This window comes from Acanthopagrus latus, chromosome 7, assembly GCF_904848185.1.
Source record: "Acanthopagrus latus isolate v.2019 chromosome 7, fAcaLat1.1, whole genome shotgun sequence".
Lineage (NCBI taxonomy): Eukaryota > Metazoa > Chordata > Actinopteri > Spariformes > Sparidae > Acanthopagrus > Acanthopagrus latus.
This window is the reverse complement of record NC_051045.1, coordinates 21,139,380-21,160,755: the sequence shown is the minus strand read 5'-3', so window position 1 is coordinate 21,160,755 and position 21,376 is coordinate 21,139,380. Positions and strand designations below refer to the sequence as shown.

At 42.0% G+C, this 21,376-nt stretch overlaps 2 protein-coding genes across 7 annotated transcripts in view; both read left to right on the top strand.

Annotated features, from left to right (window-relative positions):
* The window catches only part of sema3h (sema domain, immunoglobulin domain (Ig), short basic domain, secreted, (semaphorin) 3H), a 58,706-nt gene extending 57,843 nt beyond the window's left edge, over nt 1–863 (top strand). For 5 of the 6 annotated variants that reach the window (XM_037104561.1, XM_037104566.1, XM_037104565.1 and 2 more), the window contains exon 20: nt 148–863. In XM_037104561.1, coding sequence (XP_036960456.1) covers nt 148–606 — 459 coding nt within the window. In that variant the 3' untranslated portion in view covers nt 607–863. The remainder of the gene's footprint in view (nt 1–147) is intronic. The other variant, XM_037104562.1, reaches the window with a different exon arrangement.
* Nucleotides 864–10,964: 10,101 nt separating this feature from the next.
* On the top strand, nt 10,965–21,026 carry borcs6 (BLOC-1 related complex subunit 6). The gene is made up of 7 exons (XM_037105202.1): nt 10,965–11,081; nt 12,517–13,169; nt 13,511–13,697; nt 13,861–14,043; nt 17,255–17,418; nt 17,504–17,587; nt 18,461–21,026. The coding sequence occupies exons 2-7, from the start codon at nt 12,528–12,530 to the stop codon at nt 18,584–18,586; spliced, it is 1,386 nt and encodes a 461-aa protein (XP_036961097.1). The 5' UTR covers nt 10,965–11,081; nt 12,517–12,527; the 3' UTR covers nt 18,587–21,026.
* Nucleotides 21,027–21,376: the final 350 nt, after the last annotated feature.

Below are 21,376 nucleotides of genomic sequence, written 5' to 3'. Positions count from 1 at the left end.
AACTTAAATCAAAGATGCAATTAGCACCCGTTTCTTCCAATACAGTGACTGCTGATAATTGCAAAGACTGAGCGAGTGTGACCTGTTTCTGGCACAAGTCCCTCACAGCTAATAATACTCATTCATAATATTGCTCTCTTTCTCCAGGTGGTAACAGGTGACCAGCTGGTGGTGATCGAGCGGGGCATCCTGATTCGTCAAGCTGAGCTGTCTCACGGTGGCGTCTACCACTGCCAAGTGGAGGAGCACGGCTACCACTGGACCGCCATCACCGTCCGCCTTGCCGTCTGGAGCCCCTCGGCCAATCGCCTCCTTGCCTCCTGGTCTGGCTCATCTTATCAGAGCAAAGGAACCCAGCCCTGGTACGAGGACGTGATGGCGCTGATTCACCCAGGAAACCTCGGCCAGCACTGCCGGGCGCTGGGATACCGTCCCCCGCGCAACCACCGCCGCCATGGTGACATCCTGGTGGCGCCAAACAAAGAGAAAGAGAGGGGGGAGAGGCATAAGCATGGGGGAGGAAGAGGAGGAGGAGGAGGGGGAGGAAGAGCAGCGGGGAGGAAGAGCAGGAGCAAGCCGCAGCAGAGGGCACCAAGGAGCGCTTGAACGTGCCGCAAAAGAAAAGAGAGCACACATTTATGTTAATTAACACACACATACACACACTTAACTTATACACAGAAACAGACATATACTGTATGTACAGAGACGTCGACATGTGCATGCACTTATCTACAAACAAAAAAGGCATCCTTTCATTTTAGTGACAAACTTCCAAACTAAGCTACACACAAACAACTGAAGTATGTACAGGAGGACATGAACAGCAGAGACTGTAAATAAAGACGCTAAAGAAGAACACATTAGATTGTGCAGCATGTTGAATGAAGGATGAAGGGCACGTCCGGATCACTCAGAGGATTAAGATTTGGAGTGTGTGCAGAGGGAAAAAAAAGTCTTGTATCAAAAGAAGATATCAAACATTTGAGAAACCATCCAACCCCTCAAGGACCATACTGGTGGCTTTGCATGTTCCTGCCCATTAATTACGATTCCCATACATGCTGCCAATTATTCTCCAAAACAGATGTTTTTAGATTGATTTTGTACCTTTGAGGCAGAACTTTCAGTGCGCTTTGAAAGTCATCTTACAGAAAACTTTCACATTTAATCCATTATAGTGAACAGTTTGATGCCTTTTCTTTTTTAAAGTCATGTAGTGCAGCTGCAAGCAGCATTTTCCAAACGTTTCTTTGTGTTGCAATTTTCCAATTTTACAGACAGCCCGTCCTTGGCCTTCATGAAAAAAGTTTTGACTGATGAGCTCTGATCGTCAGAAATGTGAAAGAAAGAAAAACAAATCTCAGATGTCGGTGCAACCTTGAACAACAACTGAACTCAGACATTAAAGGGAGGCTTTTAAAAAATGCTTTGTATCAATCTAAAAACCTTACTGGAAAATAATCAGCAGTTATAGTTAATTAATGTGTTTGTTATTATTTACTGTAGGCTGTGGAGAGCAGTAAATAGCACTGATGAGTTTTTGCATCTCTTTGCTCAAAGGGGCAAAAAGCAACAACTCACCTACAGTGAGAGTTCTGTTTCTGCAGATAGGTGGAGTGTGAGCACGAGCTGTCTGGCCGCGACCACAAAGATGAAGGGCAGAGAAAAGCAGGCCTTTGATGAGGTTTGCGATTTACTTTCCCAGGACCTCGCAGCCACGCAGACACATGCAGGAGATGTTTCCATTATGTTCTCCTCTGTGTTAGCTGGATGGTTCACAGACAAATGTGGCACTGATTTCATGCCACGCAACTGAGAGCTTAGTATAGGTGTGGGAAAAATGGCTCAGTGATGTCACAGAAAATGCTCCATGCTATTCTGAGTGTTGGTTTAGTCCCACATGAAGACAGTGTACAGATTTAGGAAGCGCATTTATATGTTTATGTTTGCTGTCATGTAGGACAATAGTAACATCTGCACATCGACTCTGGTTTGCAAACAAATCTACACATTTTCGTTTTTGTTATGTGAATTTCTGGGAAAATAACTGTGTAGCTGCTTTTAGACGAACCTTTCCAGTAACTGAAAAAAACTATAAATTTCCTCTTGACATTCATGATTGAGTGTGTTTTAAGTGGTTTTAATGAGTCTAAACCTCATAACCATGTGCATTTTTTGGCAGAACGGGGATATTTTAATTTATAGTATATAAAATCTACTTTTAGCAAGTAGAAATTGTTGAGGCTCTGTATCTACTGGACAGAAAAAAAATGTTGTATTGTAACTTTGGCCACAAAGATGCATTATAAAAAGGTGTTTTCAGTGGTGTCTGATGCGACATGGACAAGAAAACATGACTCAAAAGGACCGAACAATGAACTGATCTGCCAAGAGACTTTGTACAGAACATGCATGTTTCTCAACTTGTGGCTCAGGACCCAAAGTGGGCCACTGGTGACTTTGAATGGCGTCCAGCTCAACTAAAGAAGTGAAGTAATGTACTGCTGGTCCTGCAGCTCCAGCTGGTAATGACATCTGGCTGTAAATTATGAAGCGGGCCTGATGTATAATAAAGAAGCCTTTATTATACAAAGTTGGAGCTGGAGAGAGTGCTGAACAGGACTGGCGTCGAGTGGAATTTGGACTTTGTGGATGTGAGTGACTTCATTAACTTTGTAAGGCAGTAAATTGTGATTTGTTCTTAATGTTAAAATGTTAAACCAACACAAATTGTTCCACCTCTATTTATCTTTATTCTCAGTGGTATTTATTTGCGTAGTCTGGAGTTAAGCTGCTCGTTTCAGAACTGAGGTGAGGTCAGAGTCTTTGGGAAGCTCTTTATCAAACAGTTCATTCAACCATGATGTCTCACAAACTGTCTCTCCATCTATCTGTCTGTCTGTCTGTCTGTCTGTCTGTCTGTCTGTCTTTGTATGCGTGTACTGTATGTTTGTGCCCACACACTGAATTCTGCACAGTACTTTTCTTTTTTTTTCTGAATGCTACCATCTGCCCCTGTCCATACACCTTCCCACTCCCACCTGAGGGAAACACACATCACTGCTGCCTGCAATCGTAGCTTCTTTGAGAATATGGACCGTCCTGTAGGCTTTTAAAATTAAAAAATGCTTCAGCTCGAGGCAAAAGGAAATAAACGTGTTTAAAATTTCATTATTTGTTTCCCAGAACGATGACAATAAACCCAATGTTCAAACAAAATGAGCGCAGCAGAAGTACAGTACTTTACAGATTCAACTGAATTAGGGATGTAAATATGTAATACTACTGAGAAGAAACTAACTAAATAAATTATTTTCTTGGATTTACTGGAAGGAGATGTATTTACATGCACGGTGAAGTCCAATAATAACAGCCTCATATTTTCATATATGTTATTTCATTTCACAATGGTGAAGCAGATCACGCAGTCCCTCCTATATTACAGTAAATGCATCCCATGATGCAGCATTCCAGTCCCCTTTCACTGTTTCTGTATGTGCGAGTGCTTGTACAGCATGCATCTGTGTGTCTTTGTGTGTGTTTGACATGAGTTAGATCAGAGCAAGAGGAGCTCAAACAGAGACCCACTGGCCAAGCCAGTAGATCTGTCAAACTGTGAACTCTGCGATGGATCGGAGACACTTTTGATGCTGTAAGAAAAAACAAACAAGAACGGCTCAGGGCAGAAAATTAACATTTTGGCTCCTCAGCTTTGGCCACGTGAGAAGGCAAACCGGCGCTGAGCTACTTCTTGAATGTGTGTGTTTGAGTAAAGAGAGAAAAGGGCAGTTTATGGGGGAGAGTGTGTGTGTGTGTGTGTGTGTGTGTGTAAATGTTGAAAGTGTGTGCTGTAAGTGTCAGGTACGGCCACGTCTCAAAAATGAGAGGGTGTGTGGGTGAGTGTGAAGCTGGCAGTGTACTCCAAATGCAATCAGGATTTGGTGGCTTTTCAGACTGCTGTCAGAAATGATATTTAGGGCATGAAGAGTAAACGCTGTCAGGGCGAGTGCAGGTGTGTTTAATGGTGTTAACAGCAGATAAAGCCTGCGAGTCATTGTATCAGCCCACAGACAAGAGCAAGAAGTTCATATTGAAGTGTTTCCTGTCAAAAGCTTGTCTGTTTATGTTTGAAGCTAAGCTAGCATCCACAACTATACTGGCTAGTGATATTTGAACACCACTTATTTGACTGAAAGTTAGGCCATAATTATTTTGTGCGCATCCGCAAACAATATTTCACAAGTCACAACCACTGACAGACAGTCTGTAAGCTCCTCGCAATATTAAATACTCTTTTCAACAAGCATACCGAATCAGATGCTAGGTCCCGCTCCTAGCTAGCTTCTGTTGCACACTAGCATCTTTTTCCACAGAATCAATGAACATGACTGTAATAAAAAAAAATGAACACTTGTGTCACTTCAACCCAGATAAAATGGCAGTCAGCTTGTTAGCAAGATCCCAAGAGTCATAGACATTAGCACATTGTCAAAGCCTCCCTGAAGCAATGTAGTGTTAATGCTAACAAAAGAATTGCTGCTTAGCTACCACGTCTTACTGGTGATGCTTAAATGAATAGTTCAGCATTATGGGATATATGTTTATCTGCCCTTTTTTTTAACTCGTGTCATTTTAGATTCGTAGATAGGTACTATTCTCATGTCATTGTGCAGTTGCTATGCTGTTGCTACCAACAGCAAATGATGACCTTAGCTTAGCACAGGCAGATACTGAAAACAGAAATAAACAATGGAAATAAAACCCCAACATTTAACCTTTCAGAAAGACAGATAACAGAAACCTAGCCACTTGGCAGTATTACAGAAGCGAGCGGCAGAGGCGAGCAGCTAGTCACCTTGACTCTCGCCGCTGCCAGAATGCACACCCTCAAAACGTCAAAACCTCCGCTTTCCTGTGAAAAGACGCCAACTTTGATATTGTTTTGAACCCACTGCCAGTTTAAGAGTGTGTATTTTGTCTTTTCTCTCCCAAAATGTGGATCAAATTACAAACTACAAAAATATGAGAATAATCAAGCTTGCACAGCTCCGGCCTCTTGATATCGTGTGTGTGCGTATTTGTGTGTGTGTATGTGTGGATATCTGTGTCGGATCCAAACACCACGCGAGTAGGAGGCAGAACTCCTACGAGACATTTTTATGGCCGACCGTTTGAAATATTCAGTGTTTCCCTCAAAGACGTGGTGCAGAGCTGCTCCCCATTCATTACAACGGCCGTGTGTGTTTCACTCTGTTATGCTGTATTTACATCTCGGCCTCAATGTTCCTTTCGTGTGATTTTCCAGAACGACTCCTCTGCGGATGGAATGAAACTGTCTTCAAACTATTCTCCGCTCGTGTGCGGAGAATTTGTTATTCTTTTTGTAAATATGTATAAAGGTCTGCTTCCAAATGAGAATGTTTGTGTTCTGTGGTTTATTGTGCCCGTGAGAATTAAATCCAGAGGCTGAACAACACATAAAGACACATATATAGTTACACATATATAATAATATATAACACTGTCAGGTGAAAGCCATGTTGATGTATTGCTGGTTCAGTTAAAGGTCTAGTGTGCAAGATTCAGGGGCTCTATTGGCAGAAACGTAATATAATAATCACAGTTGTGTTGTCATTAGTGTATAATCACCTGAAACTGAAAGAGTTGTTGTGTTTTCCTTCACTTAGAATGAGCCTTGCATATCTACAAGGTGGGCAGGTCATCTTCATGCATGTATAACGAGGACTGGATACAGTTTCTGAAGCAGAGCCTTGTTCCAGCCTATGAAAGGCTAAAAAGTGACACTGAAAGTCTGAGGGTTTAGCAGACACTCAAAAAGTACAAGCTGGCTATGAGATTCTTGTTTTTCACACAGATGCCACTAAATCTCACACACAGGACCTTCAAGTTGGAGCAGTTTATGCTCTTTTATGAGACAAGATAATTCTCCTATTTCTTAGCTTGTACAGACTTTCAACCCCATTGGTTTACGCGTCATCATCATCATCAAGCATTTATATATCCCTTAACATCAATATCAGTATCATGTATCCTGTAAATTAAATTAAGAGAAGCACAAACAAACTTTACCCGCCCCAAAAATAAGAAAATTCTTCTATTTTAGAAAAACAAGCGGTGGCGGTGCAGTGATTTTTGAATCTTAAAATTATTTACAAATGCAGGGTCGTGAGGCTTCGTACTTTTAAACAGTGTTTAGTTTGTCACAGTTGAGTGAAGACTCGATCCAAGGTAATCCCAGACAATGTAAACCCTCTCGGGCCCCGTGGCTCGCTCCTACATTTGGGAGACACGTGGCTTCCAGTGAAGTGGGCCAGCTAACATATACAACATTTCTTTTTTAAAGACGTGCATGCACGCAAACAGGTTCACACTCAAATCAGCGCCCAGTTGTACTACAGGGATTGATTCCAGTGCAGCTACAGTATTTCCCCTGCACACTGTCCATCACTGTCTTCGCTCCACAACAGTAACATACCATACGACACCAAACCACCATCCGCCTCTGCCAGAGTGACCACGTACAGTACTTTCTCATTAACCGTCCGACGACTGGTATGCTCTGCTGAGCAATCTGACGGGTGGATCGTGCGTGCCGATCGAGCCAGATACCCAGCAGCCCCCTCTTTCATTGCTGCTTCCAAACCCTGCTCGGAGGTAACCAGGGGGTCAGCAGCGCTTCATTGTTTTCCGCTGTTTGTTTATAATGCCATGTGTGCACGATACTTTGGAAACTCGACAGGCTCTCTGCGGCTTTACATTTTTCCTCTGCAAAAACGCACTTTGTAAGCACAATTGCGGACGAGAATCTCTTAAGAGGAAATAACTGGACTGATAGTGTTCCAGTCAGGGAAACGGGATATCACAGAAAACCACGCGTTAAAAACAAATCAGCACATTGCGTTGCTGTTTTTTTCGTTAGGAATGAGACATTCCTTCTGTCTGACTAATATAGATGTGACACCATAATTGCACTGCCCAGCCTCTCCTAATATACTGTAATATAGCTAATGGGTACCACCAAGCCCTGCAAACTAGACCTTACTTTTAAAAAAATAGACTTTTTGACTGATTGGTGTCAATTTACCAATTGGGGCCATGCAGAACAGATCAGATGTTCTCCTGGAGGGGAGTTTTTGGAAAATACTATTTTTGGCATGTGAGCAGTGGAAACCATCCGTCCTCTCACACGCTCATCGCGGACAATTTCATACGGACACATTGTGACGTTCTTGTACTTACTAAGGACTGACATTTTCCACAGCTGCACTTCCATACTGTACTGTACATGAACACGTCCTGCATGTTTTTAATCTGAATCAGGTTGAAAGTAAACAGCAGTACGGTGGTGATGATAACGTCGTCGGTATCTTCACATCAGAAGTCTGACGTCCGGGAGGAAATGTGCACCGGCGTTGAGTGCGTGTGAGCACCGAGCATCGATGTGGTAAACACAGAGTCCACGTCTCCCTGTCCTGCTGTTGTCCTGCACTCTGTCGACCTGGAACACACCGCTATTGGTTGCCAAACCGCCTGCTATGCCTAAGTACAGCCTCATGAAGCCACAAGCATGGCTGTATCACTTGACACATGCAGAGTAATCATGGAGCACCAGAGGGAACAACCAACAGAGGACTCAAATATTTTTTTTTCTTTTACAACAGATGGTTGAGGTCAAACTGGGCAGATATTTCTTAAATTAAAAGAAAAAAAGTCGTACTAATCTTGCACAGCGTCTCATATAATTAAAGTAGCAGTCTGAAGACAGCTGTGGTGGGTTTGGACATACGGCCACATGTGGCTGGGAATAATTAAAAAGCAAAGCTAGTTGGAAATGTTTGCACCATCATCAAGTTGGGAAGGCGGGGAACTATAAATTGTAAAAGAGGGAACTGGAATTGTCACTGACGATTTTACAGTAATTCACAGCCTCAGTGTCAACAGCTGTCCCCAGAAGTCCCATTACCAAATGACAGACTGACTTCAGCAAACCACCTCTGAACTGACTGCTCCTTGGATTGTCCCATTTCCTCACTTAGGAAGTCGTTCTTCCAACTTGGGCGTGTTCAGGAGCGTATTAGTCGTGAAACAACATGGATGTCACAAATAAGATCCAGGTCACTCTACATGGACAGCAACTGAGACCATATTAAAAATGTCATGAGCGCAAAACATTTATATTCGATATGCGACCAACCAAACATTTACTTTCATCAGCTATGTTTCCTGCCGCGTCAAATTCGTCAAGGCGTGTACCGTGTACCTATCTGAGTTGCTGTTACGACTTGAGGGGGCAAGTGTCACGACATGAATTTTCCCAGTCGGGAACTCATTTTTCCAATTATTCCAACAGCACATGAATGCACAGGCAGTTATGAGCCCGGGTGACAGGAAATTCCAGTTTCAATGTGAGCACATGACAGCTACACTACAGGAGCGGAGACTCAAAATGTCTTTTTTTATTTGTTGGCTTTACATCCTGTTTCCTCCGAAGAACTCAATAAATCATACAGACCTGCAGAACACTTCAGTACAGAAAACAAGCACTCAGGAGGGAGATGCTTTTGGCATCTGCCACACCGACTGACTCACCTACACATTTGAGTTTTCCCCCCTCAGCGCTCACTCAGCCAGAGTTTTCTTTTCTCCAATTTTGCTCGTAAAAGTGCCTTTTAGGTGTAATAGGGGGTCTGTGCACTTGGCCACAGTATCCCTTTCAGAGGAGTGCTGGATGAAACTGTTTGCTCAGGCTTAAGATTTGATTTTACAGCTAACTGCCTCAGACGGCTTTCTGTGAATCTCCAACTAGCTCCACTGGAAATTTGAGGACGCCGTACCCGATGATGTCCATCCCTCTGACTCGCGATTAGAAATCTGCATCTTCCATTTGAGAATCGCTGATGCATACCTTTTCTTCTACACCTTGAAAAATTGTTGAGGATTGTCTTGGTTTTTGGGACCAGCTGCAGGCTGTAGACCTCTTTGTGCTTTCATCAAGTGCGTGGTTTATTTATTTATTTATTTATTTATTTAAAAACCAGTCCCTGAGTTCCCCTCCAGAATTAAACTACAGGCCCGTGCTACCACTTTGAGAAGGTCTTGACATTTGAGGGCTAATTTTCCTGGTGCTGTGAGTTGACGAGGAGCACATGAATGCAGCATTCTGCGAGGATAAACGGTCTCATTCGAGGAGGAGGAGCAGACTCCCGTCAGGTCCTCTGAAGAGCACCGTCGACCCGCCCCTGAACTGGGGTGCAATTAATATTTGTGATTTATAAGCCTTTAAGTCATTGGGTTGGCGTTGTGCAGCATCCAGACTCTAGCTTTTATTAACGGAAAACCCACATCTATTGAAGGCGCGTGTTTTCAATTTGCGACGTTAACCCTCATCTTCCTAAATGTTGCCTTTCTTGTGGCACTTAGTCGTCTGTTAAAATAGCTTCCCTCTGACAGTAATCTCCTCTAAAAGAAAAACAAAACCTGCCAAGGGTCGCAGTAGTTATCGAGTGTTCTATTGGGAAACTCTGGAAACTATTGGCTTATTTCAGAGGTCTAATTGTCTTTAGGTAAATGCCTCATGCTTTGATGTTTGGCACAAAGGAGAGGGAACAAACGGGACCAAAAACAGCCCAATCCCCACCGAGACGGAGGGGCACAGCTGGCTTTGGTCGAATGGGTTAGATTAGAAATTTTTACTAGTTCTTCAGATGTGGTGACAGGGTGGTTTCGAATCCTCTCTCCTCCTCCCCAAAATTGTTTGTCATTTCTTGCCACAGTCAAGGGTTGCGAAAAAGCCACAGACGCTGGCCGGGGTTTCACTGTGGAGGCAAAACTGAAGCCTTCTGATTATTTAAGCCTCCTCTCCAGTCTGTTCACCATCAGTCTGAATAATTCAGGCACATGTATCAAATTCATCAATGGTTTATGAGGCAAAACAAAAACAGCATTGCAACAGCGAATCTGAATAGACGCGACTGTGTGATACCGTGAAACGTGTTATGTCCCTTTCTGCACACAGGGATTATAATGATGTTTAGAATTGATGGGAGCAATAAAGACACCAGTTTGTGAGGTGATCCTGAGGGCATGATATCAGGGGGGATCATATCGAACTCAATCTAGTCTCAATCTAGTATTATGTTTTGCAAAATTGTGGGACATTGTTAAGCACATTCTGCAAAGAGAGATGATTTACTAATCTGTCTATGCAGTATAAATGCAATGTCAAACCAGCTAATCACTACGTCACTATTCCCCCTGAAAAACAATGTAACTGATCACAAGTTAATGGCAGTGTGTTGTGATATGATTGCAGTAGTGGGATGGACGTGAACTACAATCCATAAATACAATTTTGCAGTACTTCATCGGAATCTCTTCTTTTCATGCTACATTCAACTTTTACTCCACCACATTTCAGAAAGAAATAGATCATTCTCTAAGACTTTTGTAGAACAGAATGTATGAGGAGCAAGTATGTTTTGTTATAAATCACAGGACACAATGGTGTATACACAGATAGATAGATAGATAGATAGATAGATAGATAGATAGATAGATAGATAGATAGATAGATAGATAGATAGATAGATAGATGGCATTATGAAGTCACCAACATGCAACTTTTTGGGGGAAGTTCTTGCCTGAGGGACTGTGGTGTTTGTCTCCATCTGTGGGAGAACAGAGACACATGCAGGACGAACCGTGAAACAGACAAACTCACACAGCAACAAAAAACCAAATCAAAAACAGAGAGCTTAATGATGCTCAGCTTGAAACAGATCTGCTGTAGAAATATACACGGCTATTTTAAATACAGATGTGGAACAAAGGCCTGTGGGTAAGGGTAACATTTGTCTTATCTATTTCAAGAATTATATTACTCCACGATGTGCTGCTGTGTCAGTGGCAAGAGCTGGCATCATTAACAATTCAAATTATTTCGCTTGAATTATTATTGGTGCAACGCGGAACGTTTCTATTCCGTTGAGCGTCGCGGGGAAGGATTTTCATAACGGACTCGGTTGCTGCTTACATTTCTCTGAATAGAAACTAAACTGGTGAGTGTTTTCTTCATTAATTTAAGCCCCGTGGCATTATCGTATGACCTTGTCAATAGACATGTACGCATTTTACAGTACACTTCCCTTCATCTCATGACAATGTGAGACAAAATAAAGCGAGCTGTGGAAACATTGTGCTTTAAAGGCCAGGACAGCTAACGTTAGCCAGCTAACACCGTTTAACAACAGTCGCCGTTGACAGCGAGCTAGCTAGGCGGCTAATGACAGCACTGCATCAGCTTCCTCAATTGCGAGGAGTTATTTATGTCCCACTTCATTTCTTTGTTCCTGTTTGCCTTCTGTGCAACGTAGTCTTTGTCCACGAACTTCAGTCCAGCGTCCACCGACGTTGTTTGGATAAAGTCTTGAGAATACAGAGCTGGCTAATGTCAACACTAAGTTAGTTTAGTGTCTAAGCTAGGGCTTAGCTAGGCAACCTCAATTACGTCATTTCACACTTAGGGGAAAATGAATATAAAACACAGGTGACACAACTGCCATTATGATCCAGTAGTCTTCAGCACGATAAAAATAATTTTATACAAGGGCCTGTACGATGAGTTTATTAGTTTGAGTTGCAGTCCTCACATGAACACACCTAGGGTTAAGATCTCGGATTCACGACTGGAGGCTGAGGATGAGCCAAATCATAAGCTGAGACATTGTATCATAAAAATGGCAGTTTTCATGAACGCTTCTCTCTGCTCTCTTTATTCAAGACCAAGAGACAAACCAGGTTTATTATTCATTGTTTCCTTGGAGGAATTTAAAAATGCGTTAGCAGAAGAGCTAGGTTTGTGCAATGGTATATAAACTATGAGATAATAAGAACACATACCAGGGCAGGTCTCCCTTTCATATCTCTGATTGTGTTTGTCGGTCCTTGTTAGCATTGTTGCAAACCAGTGAGCAGGACTGTTTTATGGCAAACTCAAATGGACAGAATTTGTACTTCAGTGTGTTTATTTACCTGTCCTTGACTTTGATCAAACAAAAATCAGACATTCCCATTGGGGGCGAACACTTAAGTGGCCAAGTGGCAATATTCAACTAGCCTTTGCCATGATATCCAACCTCAGAACTAATGGGTCCCAACCGAAGAATGTCCCTAGAATGTAATAAATGAAATCACCAGATATTTCCTAACTGTATATCAAGAGACCTTTCTCACTTCAGACTTAGTTTTATTCCTACTCATTTTATTTATATTCCCAAACAAAGGCATGAAAAAAACCCTGTTGTAGTACCATTAGCACAATGCAGATGTCTTAGTGGCACCGGACCACTATTAAAAATCTTTAACTGATACCAAGCCCCAGTAAGAAGTGGTATAAATCCTTTGATACATGTAAGACCACTTTACTTTAAGTATGTATTCAGTGTGTGTTTAAAAAAACAAATGTCCTCCTCTGACATTGTCTTTCTTTTGTAGCAGGTGGAGGGATGAGCCTCTCCCCTGTGATTGGCACTGAAGTGCCAGAAACTGCTAACGGAGTTGTGACACCCATCCCATTTGAAAATGGCCCCCATGTTCCAGTCTCAGTGAAATGTGAGGGGAACAGAGTGCCCTGTCCTGGGGAGGCATCAGAGGATGGAGCCCTGGGACACTCGGAGAACCACGTAGATGTGGAAAACAGAGTTCACGATGGCGAAGGTTACTCGGAGACAAAGATGTACAATAATGAGAGAACATCTAATATATCATCATCACACACCTCTCATGTGACAGAACCCTCCCTCCCTGCTGCCACATGCACAGGGGACTCAGAATCATCCTCCAAAGACACAGACATTCATGAGGCTCTCGAGCCTCCTGGAGCAGCTTTGCTGCAGGACTCTGCACAGCAAGCACACTCCAAAGACTCATCTGATCGAGGAGGCTCTGCTACCACATACAGACAGCCGACGGAGGCAGAGACTGTAGATGGGGGTACTGACAGCCGAGAAGAGGAGGAAGAGGAGGAGGAGGAAGAGGAAGAGGAGGAGGATGATGATGGAGAGAAGGAGAAACAGGACGAGGAGGAAGATGAGAAGAATGAAAAAAAGTGGATACATCAGCGTGCAGGAGGGAGAGCAGAGGTGGAGGTGAGTGGACTGTAGGATTATTTCCCGCTTTATTAGATTATGTGTACCCAAGAGAGTGCAGGGCATCATGGGAATGACAGAGGGTAATAGTCAACAGATGTACTGAGCATGATCTGAACTACACACAGTGAAATTAAATGTTGAATAGCTGCCAGGACTTAGCTGCTCTTAAACCCGACTCTGCTGAGACTTCATCACACAGAAGAGAGAAGTTAAAAACACCATAAGCTCTCTGTGTTGCTCTCTGGCTGGTTTCATAATTAATCGATTTGATAAGCAGTGACTTACCTCCTCTTCTTTACTCCTCCTCTATTCTTCCTTCACCTCCACCTTCTGTTTAGTCTTCAAGACACTACTCCTCCTCAGCCCCTGGTCCCAGCACCGCGTCCTCCTCCTCTCCTCCACCCCCTCTCCTGCCCTCAGATGATGTCCCTTGTCCTCCCCACGTCATGGCCCAGGTCTGGGTACGCAACGTCCGAGGGATGCAGGACAGCAAGAGCTTGGATGAAATCAGCCAAGCGTGTGGAGGTAAATATTTGTCCAACAGGTACAAAGTCCTTCAATAAAGCAATGAATTAACAGAAAAAAATATTGGACATTTAAACTGCATTTAGTTTGACCTTAAATAGCACAGTAATTACTGGCAGTACTTTACAGCTTTATTCAGCTGTTGGTGGCGTATTCTCCACAGGCGGTTCGGGGGCCCGGGGAGGCGGCAGAGGTGGCCAGTCAGAGGGCAGACGGGCAACAATCTCGTCGGCTCTGGAGCTAGAGGGGACAGTCAGCCATGAAGGAGACCTGACTAACTTCATCACCAAGAACCTGGAGCAGAAAATCAAGATGAGCTCCAAGCCCAGCCTGGACTGCAGTGACTGTGAGTATGAAACTGAAGCAAATTTTACAAGACTTGATTCAAACAGATGAAGCGCATTGTGTTTTTTTACATTTGTAAGTCATTAAGCAGTTAGTAGAAGTTTGACTTGATATTTTACAGTGACCGTAAATGTAGTCCTAAAGTGGAGAGCATTTAGGCCTCCTCTAGGTGTGTGTGAGAGCCTGCCTTGTATTGTTGTTTATGTCAGAGAGAGTATACACTGTTTATGCATTTGTGTGTCTTTTGTTGTGTTTAACTTGTGCAGAAAAAACACATGCATACAGTGTATGTTCTGATGTGGAGGATGGTCGTTGGGCAACCACGTAGGCTTTTATTGCCGCATTATATTTGAGGGTCATAAGGGCCCAACAGGCGAGCGGTTTGTATTTATCTCTGTCGAAGGAGAAATGGCATTTCAGCAGGTTAATAGCATTTTTATTGGCAGTGGTGCTGAAACTGCAGTGCAGCGTGTCTGACTCGCTGTCAGATCCACACAGCCAGTTTTTCCCTGCAGAGGCTAACAGGCCCAGTCTGCCACTGCTCATCATTTATGCATAACTGTGGTCGTGTACAAACCGTAAGAGGTAATGGAGAGGGGATGCAATATCATGAGCAAATTAATTGCTGTGTCTGTTGTCTCCCGATTAAGTGATGGATGCTGCCATGAATCATGTATCAGCCTGCGGTATTCACAATGCAGCAGATATGTCTGGTCTGTACTTTATTAATTCACTTAATAAACAGTTTTCATCTTATTATAACTTATTTCTTATGCTCTTGTCATACAGTACATTTTAAATGGATTGCAGGGGGTATTTGCAAAGGACATACATGTGCAGAGCCTTTGAGTCCTTCCTATTTCAAAATGTTTTTGTGTCAGCTGCCTCTTGCTTCATGGTAGCATGTAGAACAACTGTGGCAAGTTTATCATTAAGTCATCAGTTCATCATCATCATTATTTGACACGTTGGCTGAGTTGATTAGGAAAAAAAAAGACTTTTAGAGGCAGACCTGTGAAGCTGACTCTAAAAAGGTTGATGAGGCGATATATCAGTTCAGTCAGGAAGTCCGCTGTGTAATCATGATAGCTTTGATTGAATGATAATGAAGAAGAGTGTCGACATAACAGAAACTCTGCCGTTGTGAAATTCACATTCTTATCACAGTCAGGCCTCTGTGTTGGTTGCACTATGACGCCTAACTTTATCCTTTAGGTGCACCAAAACATGATTTAGGTGCATCTAATTATATATTTTTACTAAATTACTTGTAAATGATAAACAGTAATAAAAATGCAGGTAAATGTTTTTTCTTCATTAAAATCGCATAGAAAGTGCCAATGTCCAAAGTGGTTGAGAAAGTCAAAGAAATCAACCTTTTGTAAAAAAACATTAATTGACATAGGTTTACAGTTTAGTGAACAGAAAATATATTCATAGGCTAATATTTGTTCCAAGGCCACTGTCTAGACATCCAGTTGATGATTACTGAAAAATATTTCCAGTAATTGTTTTTATCTAGCCTCCTGAATATTGGCACCAGTGCGACTAATGAAAATTATGAGTTGCACTTTTCATGTTTTTTGAAGCATGTGTAACCAGAATAGACGCAATCTGGAACCCTGCTGAATGAAAAGAGAGATCACAGTTGTTACGTGAGGGAATCGCACTGACAGATAATGCAGCCAATAACTTCAACCCGAGGTCATTGGGTTGATGTGGTATGTAGACCACGTTCCTGAATTGCCTCTCCTATTTGCTCAGACATCTGCACCATTAGAGGTTGGTCAGACAAACTTAAGAAGAAGCAGAAGCGAAAACCGAAACCAAAAAAATATCAAAATGTAGATCACAACCAGTTCGATATGCCATGTGACTCTTTGTTTAGACTCGAACAGTCGTTGAGTCTTTTTCTTGTTCTCCTAGTTTTAATTTTGAGAGACTAGTTAAGCAAACATTACATGCTACATTATAATGATGTGAAAAGATGGAGACATGGTTAGAGAGACCTTCCATCCGACAAGAACATCTCTGGTTAGTTTGTTGAATCCTAACCAGCGTCCTCTCTGGTTGTGATTTCTAAATGAATAATTGAAACGTGACGAAGCCTCTTTGCCCTCGCTCTCTCCATCTACCGTCTTGTTCCTGGGTGATTAAAATAGCCTCAGACTGTGTTTTAACGAGGCAGCAGAGACTCAACCCCCTCACAAATTGAAACACAGATCGTTTTCCAAAAGGTCACACATACAAACCAGTTTCACAAAATCAAATCATCTCTTTGAGTTCAGCAGGTTGATTCAGTCCAGCCTGTCCATTAACTGCCGTCTGTTTTGTCATTTTTCCAAGAGAAGGACTGTGAACCTCTGCCCTTCACTGAGAGAAAAACCCCTCTGGATTAGAGCACCACTCAATTTAAACACAGGAACACAGTCAATATGCTCTGTGTGGCAGCTTGTTCCCTCTACCTGCTCATTCAATTAGGATGGATGATTCACAGACCTTCTTTAGACTGGAGGGATTTATAACAGAGGACCTGCTGCAGCCCGATAGGAACCAGTTCCAGGATGGAAACCCTTTTTTTTTTTCTTTTTTTTTTACTTCCACTGGCCACAATCGTTTTCTTTCCTCCATGATTTAATGGCTCGAGACACAAGTGTACTTTTAGATGGCCTAATTAGTTTAAATCTGCGCAGGCTGTTTCCTCAAATGAGCATAATTCCTCAGTTAGTGTTGTGTGTAATTTGTGTGTCATGTTTCTCTTACAACACAATATTTTACCGGTAGTTATTTTTAGCTTGTGCTCGTACACAGGTTATGCCTACACTCTCAGCCTTTCTCTGACTGTCTACGTGGTCTTTATGAATGTGTGTGTGTGTGTCTTTGTGCTGACATAATTTATAAATCAGTCAGCTGACTGAAGATAAATCATTAACAGTTTTAAAACATTTAATTCATTATTTGTCGTTTATTTGGCAAAAATGCAAAGATTTTCTCAAATTTGGATTTGCGGCTTTTAAACCATTACAGATTAAATATCTTTGGTTTGACTGTTTAAATGAAGGTTCTCAAAACTTGTGATGGACATTTTTCACTATATTTTAAAGCATCATGTAGATTAATTTTATTTATAGAATAACCGAAAAAAAAACTGCATTAGTTGCAGCCCTGCTGTTAGAAATTGTGCATCTAATTTCATGATATTTTCTCACCAGCGGACTGTTCAGGTCCCATCTACCGAAGCCGGGGGTTGTCACGGAGACCAGCTGATATCCCTCCCATTGATCCAGCTGTCCTATTGGATCTTCAGAGACACAGTCAAGAAGTGGCACACAGTGTGGAGATGATGATGCGGAGCCTCAATGGAACCATCCAGAATGTGAGTCTAAAACTCTGGAAGCTCTCAAAGGAAATGTCTAGTTTCTGTCTGATGAACTGATTGATCTCTCTGTCTGCTCATCCAGATGACGGCTCTGAGTGTGGGCTACATCCAGACCTACAGAGACTCAGTCGACAGCCTGGGAGAGTCTGTGGACATGAGTATAAAGGTGTGTGTGTGTGTGTGTGCGTGTGGAGGACACAAGTTCATGCGTGTTCACTTGGGTTGTTGGTCGCACTTCTGGAAAATGAAGGAAGTCACAGCATGTCGTGAGTAGTTCAGTGGGTCCGCCACAACATGAAACTTGCTACAAAATGGATCACAGATTAATGATAGCAGTTGTTTTCCTCTCTGCCCAATTGGAATTGCATTTTCTAAATCCTCTTGGACACAAACACTGTTTCATTTGTTGGATATAGGTGTGACGCGATTTCAGTTCTAAATCAACAATGAATCAAATGAGCTTTCAAGTTCCAAAGGAATAAAGAACAAAACACTTAAAAGACAACACAGCAAGCTTACCGGCAGCCTTTCAGCTGACACTTTCCTTTATACACAACAATGAACAACTTTATTGATTTGTTTTAGCAGAGGGTTGACTTGGGACAGATTTGAAAAACTGAACTTTGAAATGTAATTTCTTCCTTTTGTTTGGCGTTTGGTTTTGTTGGAATCTTTATTTCTGGTAAATATTATTTGAACTTGTCTAACCCTAACCTGCAAAAAGCCAAGCAGGAGTAAAAAAGTACAATATTGGCTTCCAAAATGCAGTTCAGTAGAATTATAAAGTAGCTTTAAATGAAAATACCCTGAAAATGTACAGAGAGACAGTGCTTGAATAAATGTATTCTGTTACCTTCCACCACTGGAAACCAGACTGTTGGGCTCTGTTGAAGATGAACATGAGCAAACTGAGAAGAAATTTGTTTTTGAGGTCATCAAAGCAATTCAGCTTTTTTTTTTTGCAAATCGTCCATCAAGGCAACTCAACCCATTCAGTTTTCATTCTTGTCATGTCTGCCTCACATTGTGTCTCCCACAGGGCATGTACACACTGATGGCTCGCTGCGAGGAGTTGGATCGTTCCATGCAGCCCATACACAGCCTTGCCGCACAGATCCGTGACATCAAACGCACCCTTGATGCTCTGGAGGCGATTTGCAAGTAACCCCCACCTGTCGGGGACGACTACACATCCCAACCGCAAAGATCCGACATCAAGCACATGACTGAACGAGGCTGTCTGCAAGTAAAGCCACCTTTCTGCAAGTAGCACACACACATACACTGCAGCGAAGATTAAAGTGCACCTTTGGATCCATGAAACCATTGCTACTAGGCATGCTGGATGATTGGCGCTCATAGTCCCTCCGCTTGTTCATCGTGTGAAGATGACCATGTTTGTGTTGTGAGATTTAAAATGAATCGGGCTCGATCTGCTCAGCTTTCCGTTTTTGTTTTTTATCTAAAGCAATCTAACTTCCTCTAAAGAAGATGGAACCAAATCACACAAATTAACCCATTTTGGAGACACTTGGTCAAGTGCCATGGACACACACACACACACACACACACACACACACACATGCATATACATATACAAACAGACCCATGTGTGACGATGTGTGGATCGGTGCCCTCCCTCCATGAGCTAAGGAGGAATAGTGCGTTGTTATCCGTCCAGCCTGCTCGATTCAGATTGCACTAACCTTTCCTGCCCACATGGGGGCAATGTTCCTCTCTCTGTCTCTCTCCTCGCCCTTGGAGAGGCCAGTATGAACTGCTCAGAAGACAGTGACTTTTGCACAGGAACAGGAAAGAAAAGTCTATTTTTTAATCTTATGCAACAACAGATCAGATTCTTTCACCGCAGGCTAAACGAGAGCGGGGGAGCCTCATGGCTGTGTGTCTTTTTTATGTTTATTTATTCAGTGTTATCAGCATGCTTGCTTTGTCACTACGCTGCAACTCTGTGTCACTGGGAGCAGCCTCACTGGTGGATTTGTAGATGAAGTTCAAATGATGCTTGAGGGTTGTTGAAAATAATGAAAGTGTTTTTTGCTTTGTCCTCTCTGATTCTCTCAAACTGCCCATCAGTTTAAATCACAGGTCTGCCTCTCTAATTTAAAGCTGCCACCAGCCCTGTGTCATTAGGTCTAAAATCTCAATATTCACCTCTGTTCAATGCCATCCAAGATGTTTTCAAGAGCATAACTGGAAAGATATCTAATAGCTATTAGTAGCTATAGATTTTTGAAAAGTTTCAGGTACTTAAGATTTGACTTGTCATGTATATTTCACCAACTTGAAGAATTTTCAAGAATCCGAAGCCGTTGAAAATGTCTGGGCTTGTAAGTATCTAACAACTGCTCATTAAGAGTGTCAGTAATTGGATTGTTTCCTGTTATTCAGGCAATTTATCGAAATATTGTATGTATAAAATCCCTTAGAACAAAACCCTACATTTATTTTGCCTTGTCTACATTTGAATCTTGGAAAGAATCCTGAAAGAATTAGATGAAACTCAATTAAGGTTTGCTTCTTATTGCACTGAGAAGTCACTAAGCTGACACAAACAGCCATTACATTTCTGTGAAGCGTGTCCTCGCGTTTGTTTTCCTCAACACTGACGAGATTGGACACGTTGTTTCAACAAAGACAAATTAAATCTGGGAAACAGTGCTGGACACGGTCTTGTGTAAACTAACATGAACTATCGCATTTAATTGCATACAAAGTTGGTATTTATTGATTTTACTTGGCGATCACAGCCTCAGACTGCAGCAGCAGCTGGCTGTTGTTTTACCAACCTGAGGCCGTTTGCTCTCATGGAGCATTTTACTTGATTTAATGACGAGACTTTGGTGCTTCCGTCATTGCACTGGTGGGCAGCCTTGTTGTAGATCATCGTGCTTGTACTAGATTTAAATACTATTACTTGTACATGTACCTATTACTGATGGCAGGCAATATGTAATTTGGCTCCAGTAGTGCTGTTGTTGTGATGGCTTACTTAAATTGGACTCTGAGACTTCCTTCAACACTCTTTGGCCAAACCAGCTACTGAAGTTGATTTCATCCACATATTATCAGAGTAATACTACAAGCAAACTAAATCAATGTTTTAATCTTGGCTCTGCATCGTCTTAACTGTCTTTACATGCTGCTCTGCACCTGTTTACACCACTATGGGAGAAGATCATGTTATTGGTTTAGCAAAAAACTGGAAAGTCTCCTCTTTGTCTTGTTTTTCCTCAACCTTGATAGCAGATTGTGAAAATTGTGAAAGAGGATTAGGGAGCATGACTACAAAAGCTTATATTAGAGAATATTATGATCCTGGATATGAAGATGAAGGTAAAATGTCCAGACTAAGTGGACACTTGGGAATCTTAGTAGACTTTGATGTGAGAAAGCAGAGGTGATGTCATTTTCTTGTTCATGATATAAATAAATGTATGATTAATGAATTTTCCGTTGTACAATCAGATGCACCTGTGTACATATGATCTCTTTCTGTAACTAAAAAATGATTTAGATACCCTTCGTCTTGAGTGTATATTTTAATGAAAAATAACAAATAAATTTACATGAGCTGCAAAAACAAATGTATCAGTCTTCTTTTAATGTTTTTTTTTTTTACAGTGTACAGCCTCGAGGAGTGCTGAAGGGTGTGGATGGGGAAGAATCAGATATGAACAACACTGATTTATAAAAATAAATACATAGATGCAGGACGCAGGTTGAAGAACTAAATGGATGTCTTCAGAGGTATTATCATTTCGAATGACCAGATACAGCATTTTGCCAGTCTTTTTAACCATCGCATGCTGGTGACACCAGTGGACCTTCATCACAGCAGTTATTTTGGCTTGTCACAGTAGGATTCACACAGGTGTTAATATTCATTTAGACTGTTCAGTGTTCCAGCAAAACAGGACACTGTGTTAAACTGAAG

What these genes read in the sequence shown, in the direction of transcription:
- borcs6 (XM_037105202.1), top strand. Translation starts at nt 12,528, where the DNA reads ATGAGCCTCTCCCCTGTGATTGGCACTGAAGTGCCAGAAACTGCTAAC. An exon ending in GAGGGAGAGCAGAGGTGGAG is followed by an intron (nt 13,170 to 13,510) that starts GTGAGTGGACTG and finishes CCTTCTGTTTAG; the next exon opens with TCTTCAAGACACTACTCCTC. An exon ending in AATCAGCCAAGCGTGTGGAG is followed by an intron (nt 13,698 to 13,860) that starts GTAAATATTTGT and finishes TATTCTCCACAG; the next exon opens with GCGGTTCGGGGGCCCGGGGA.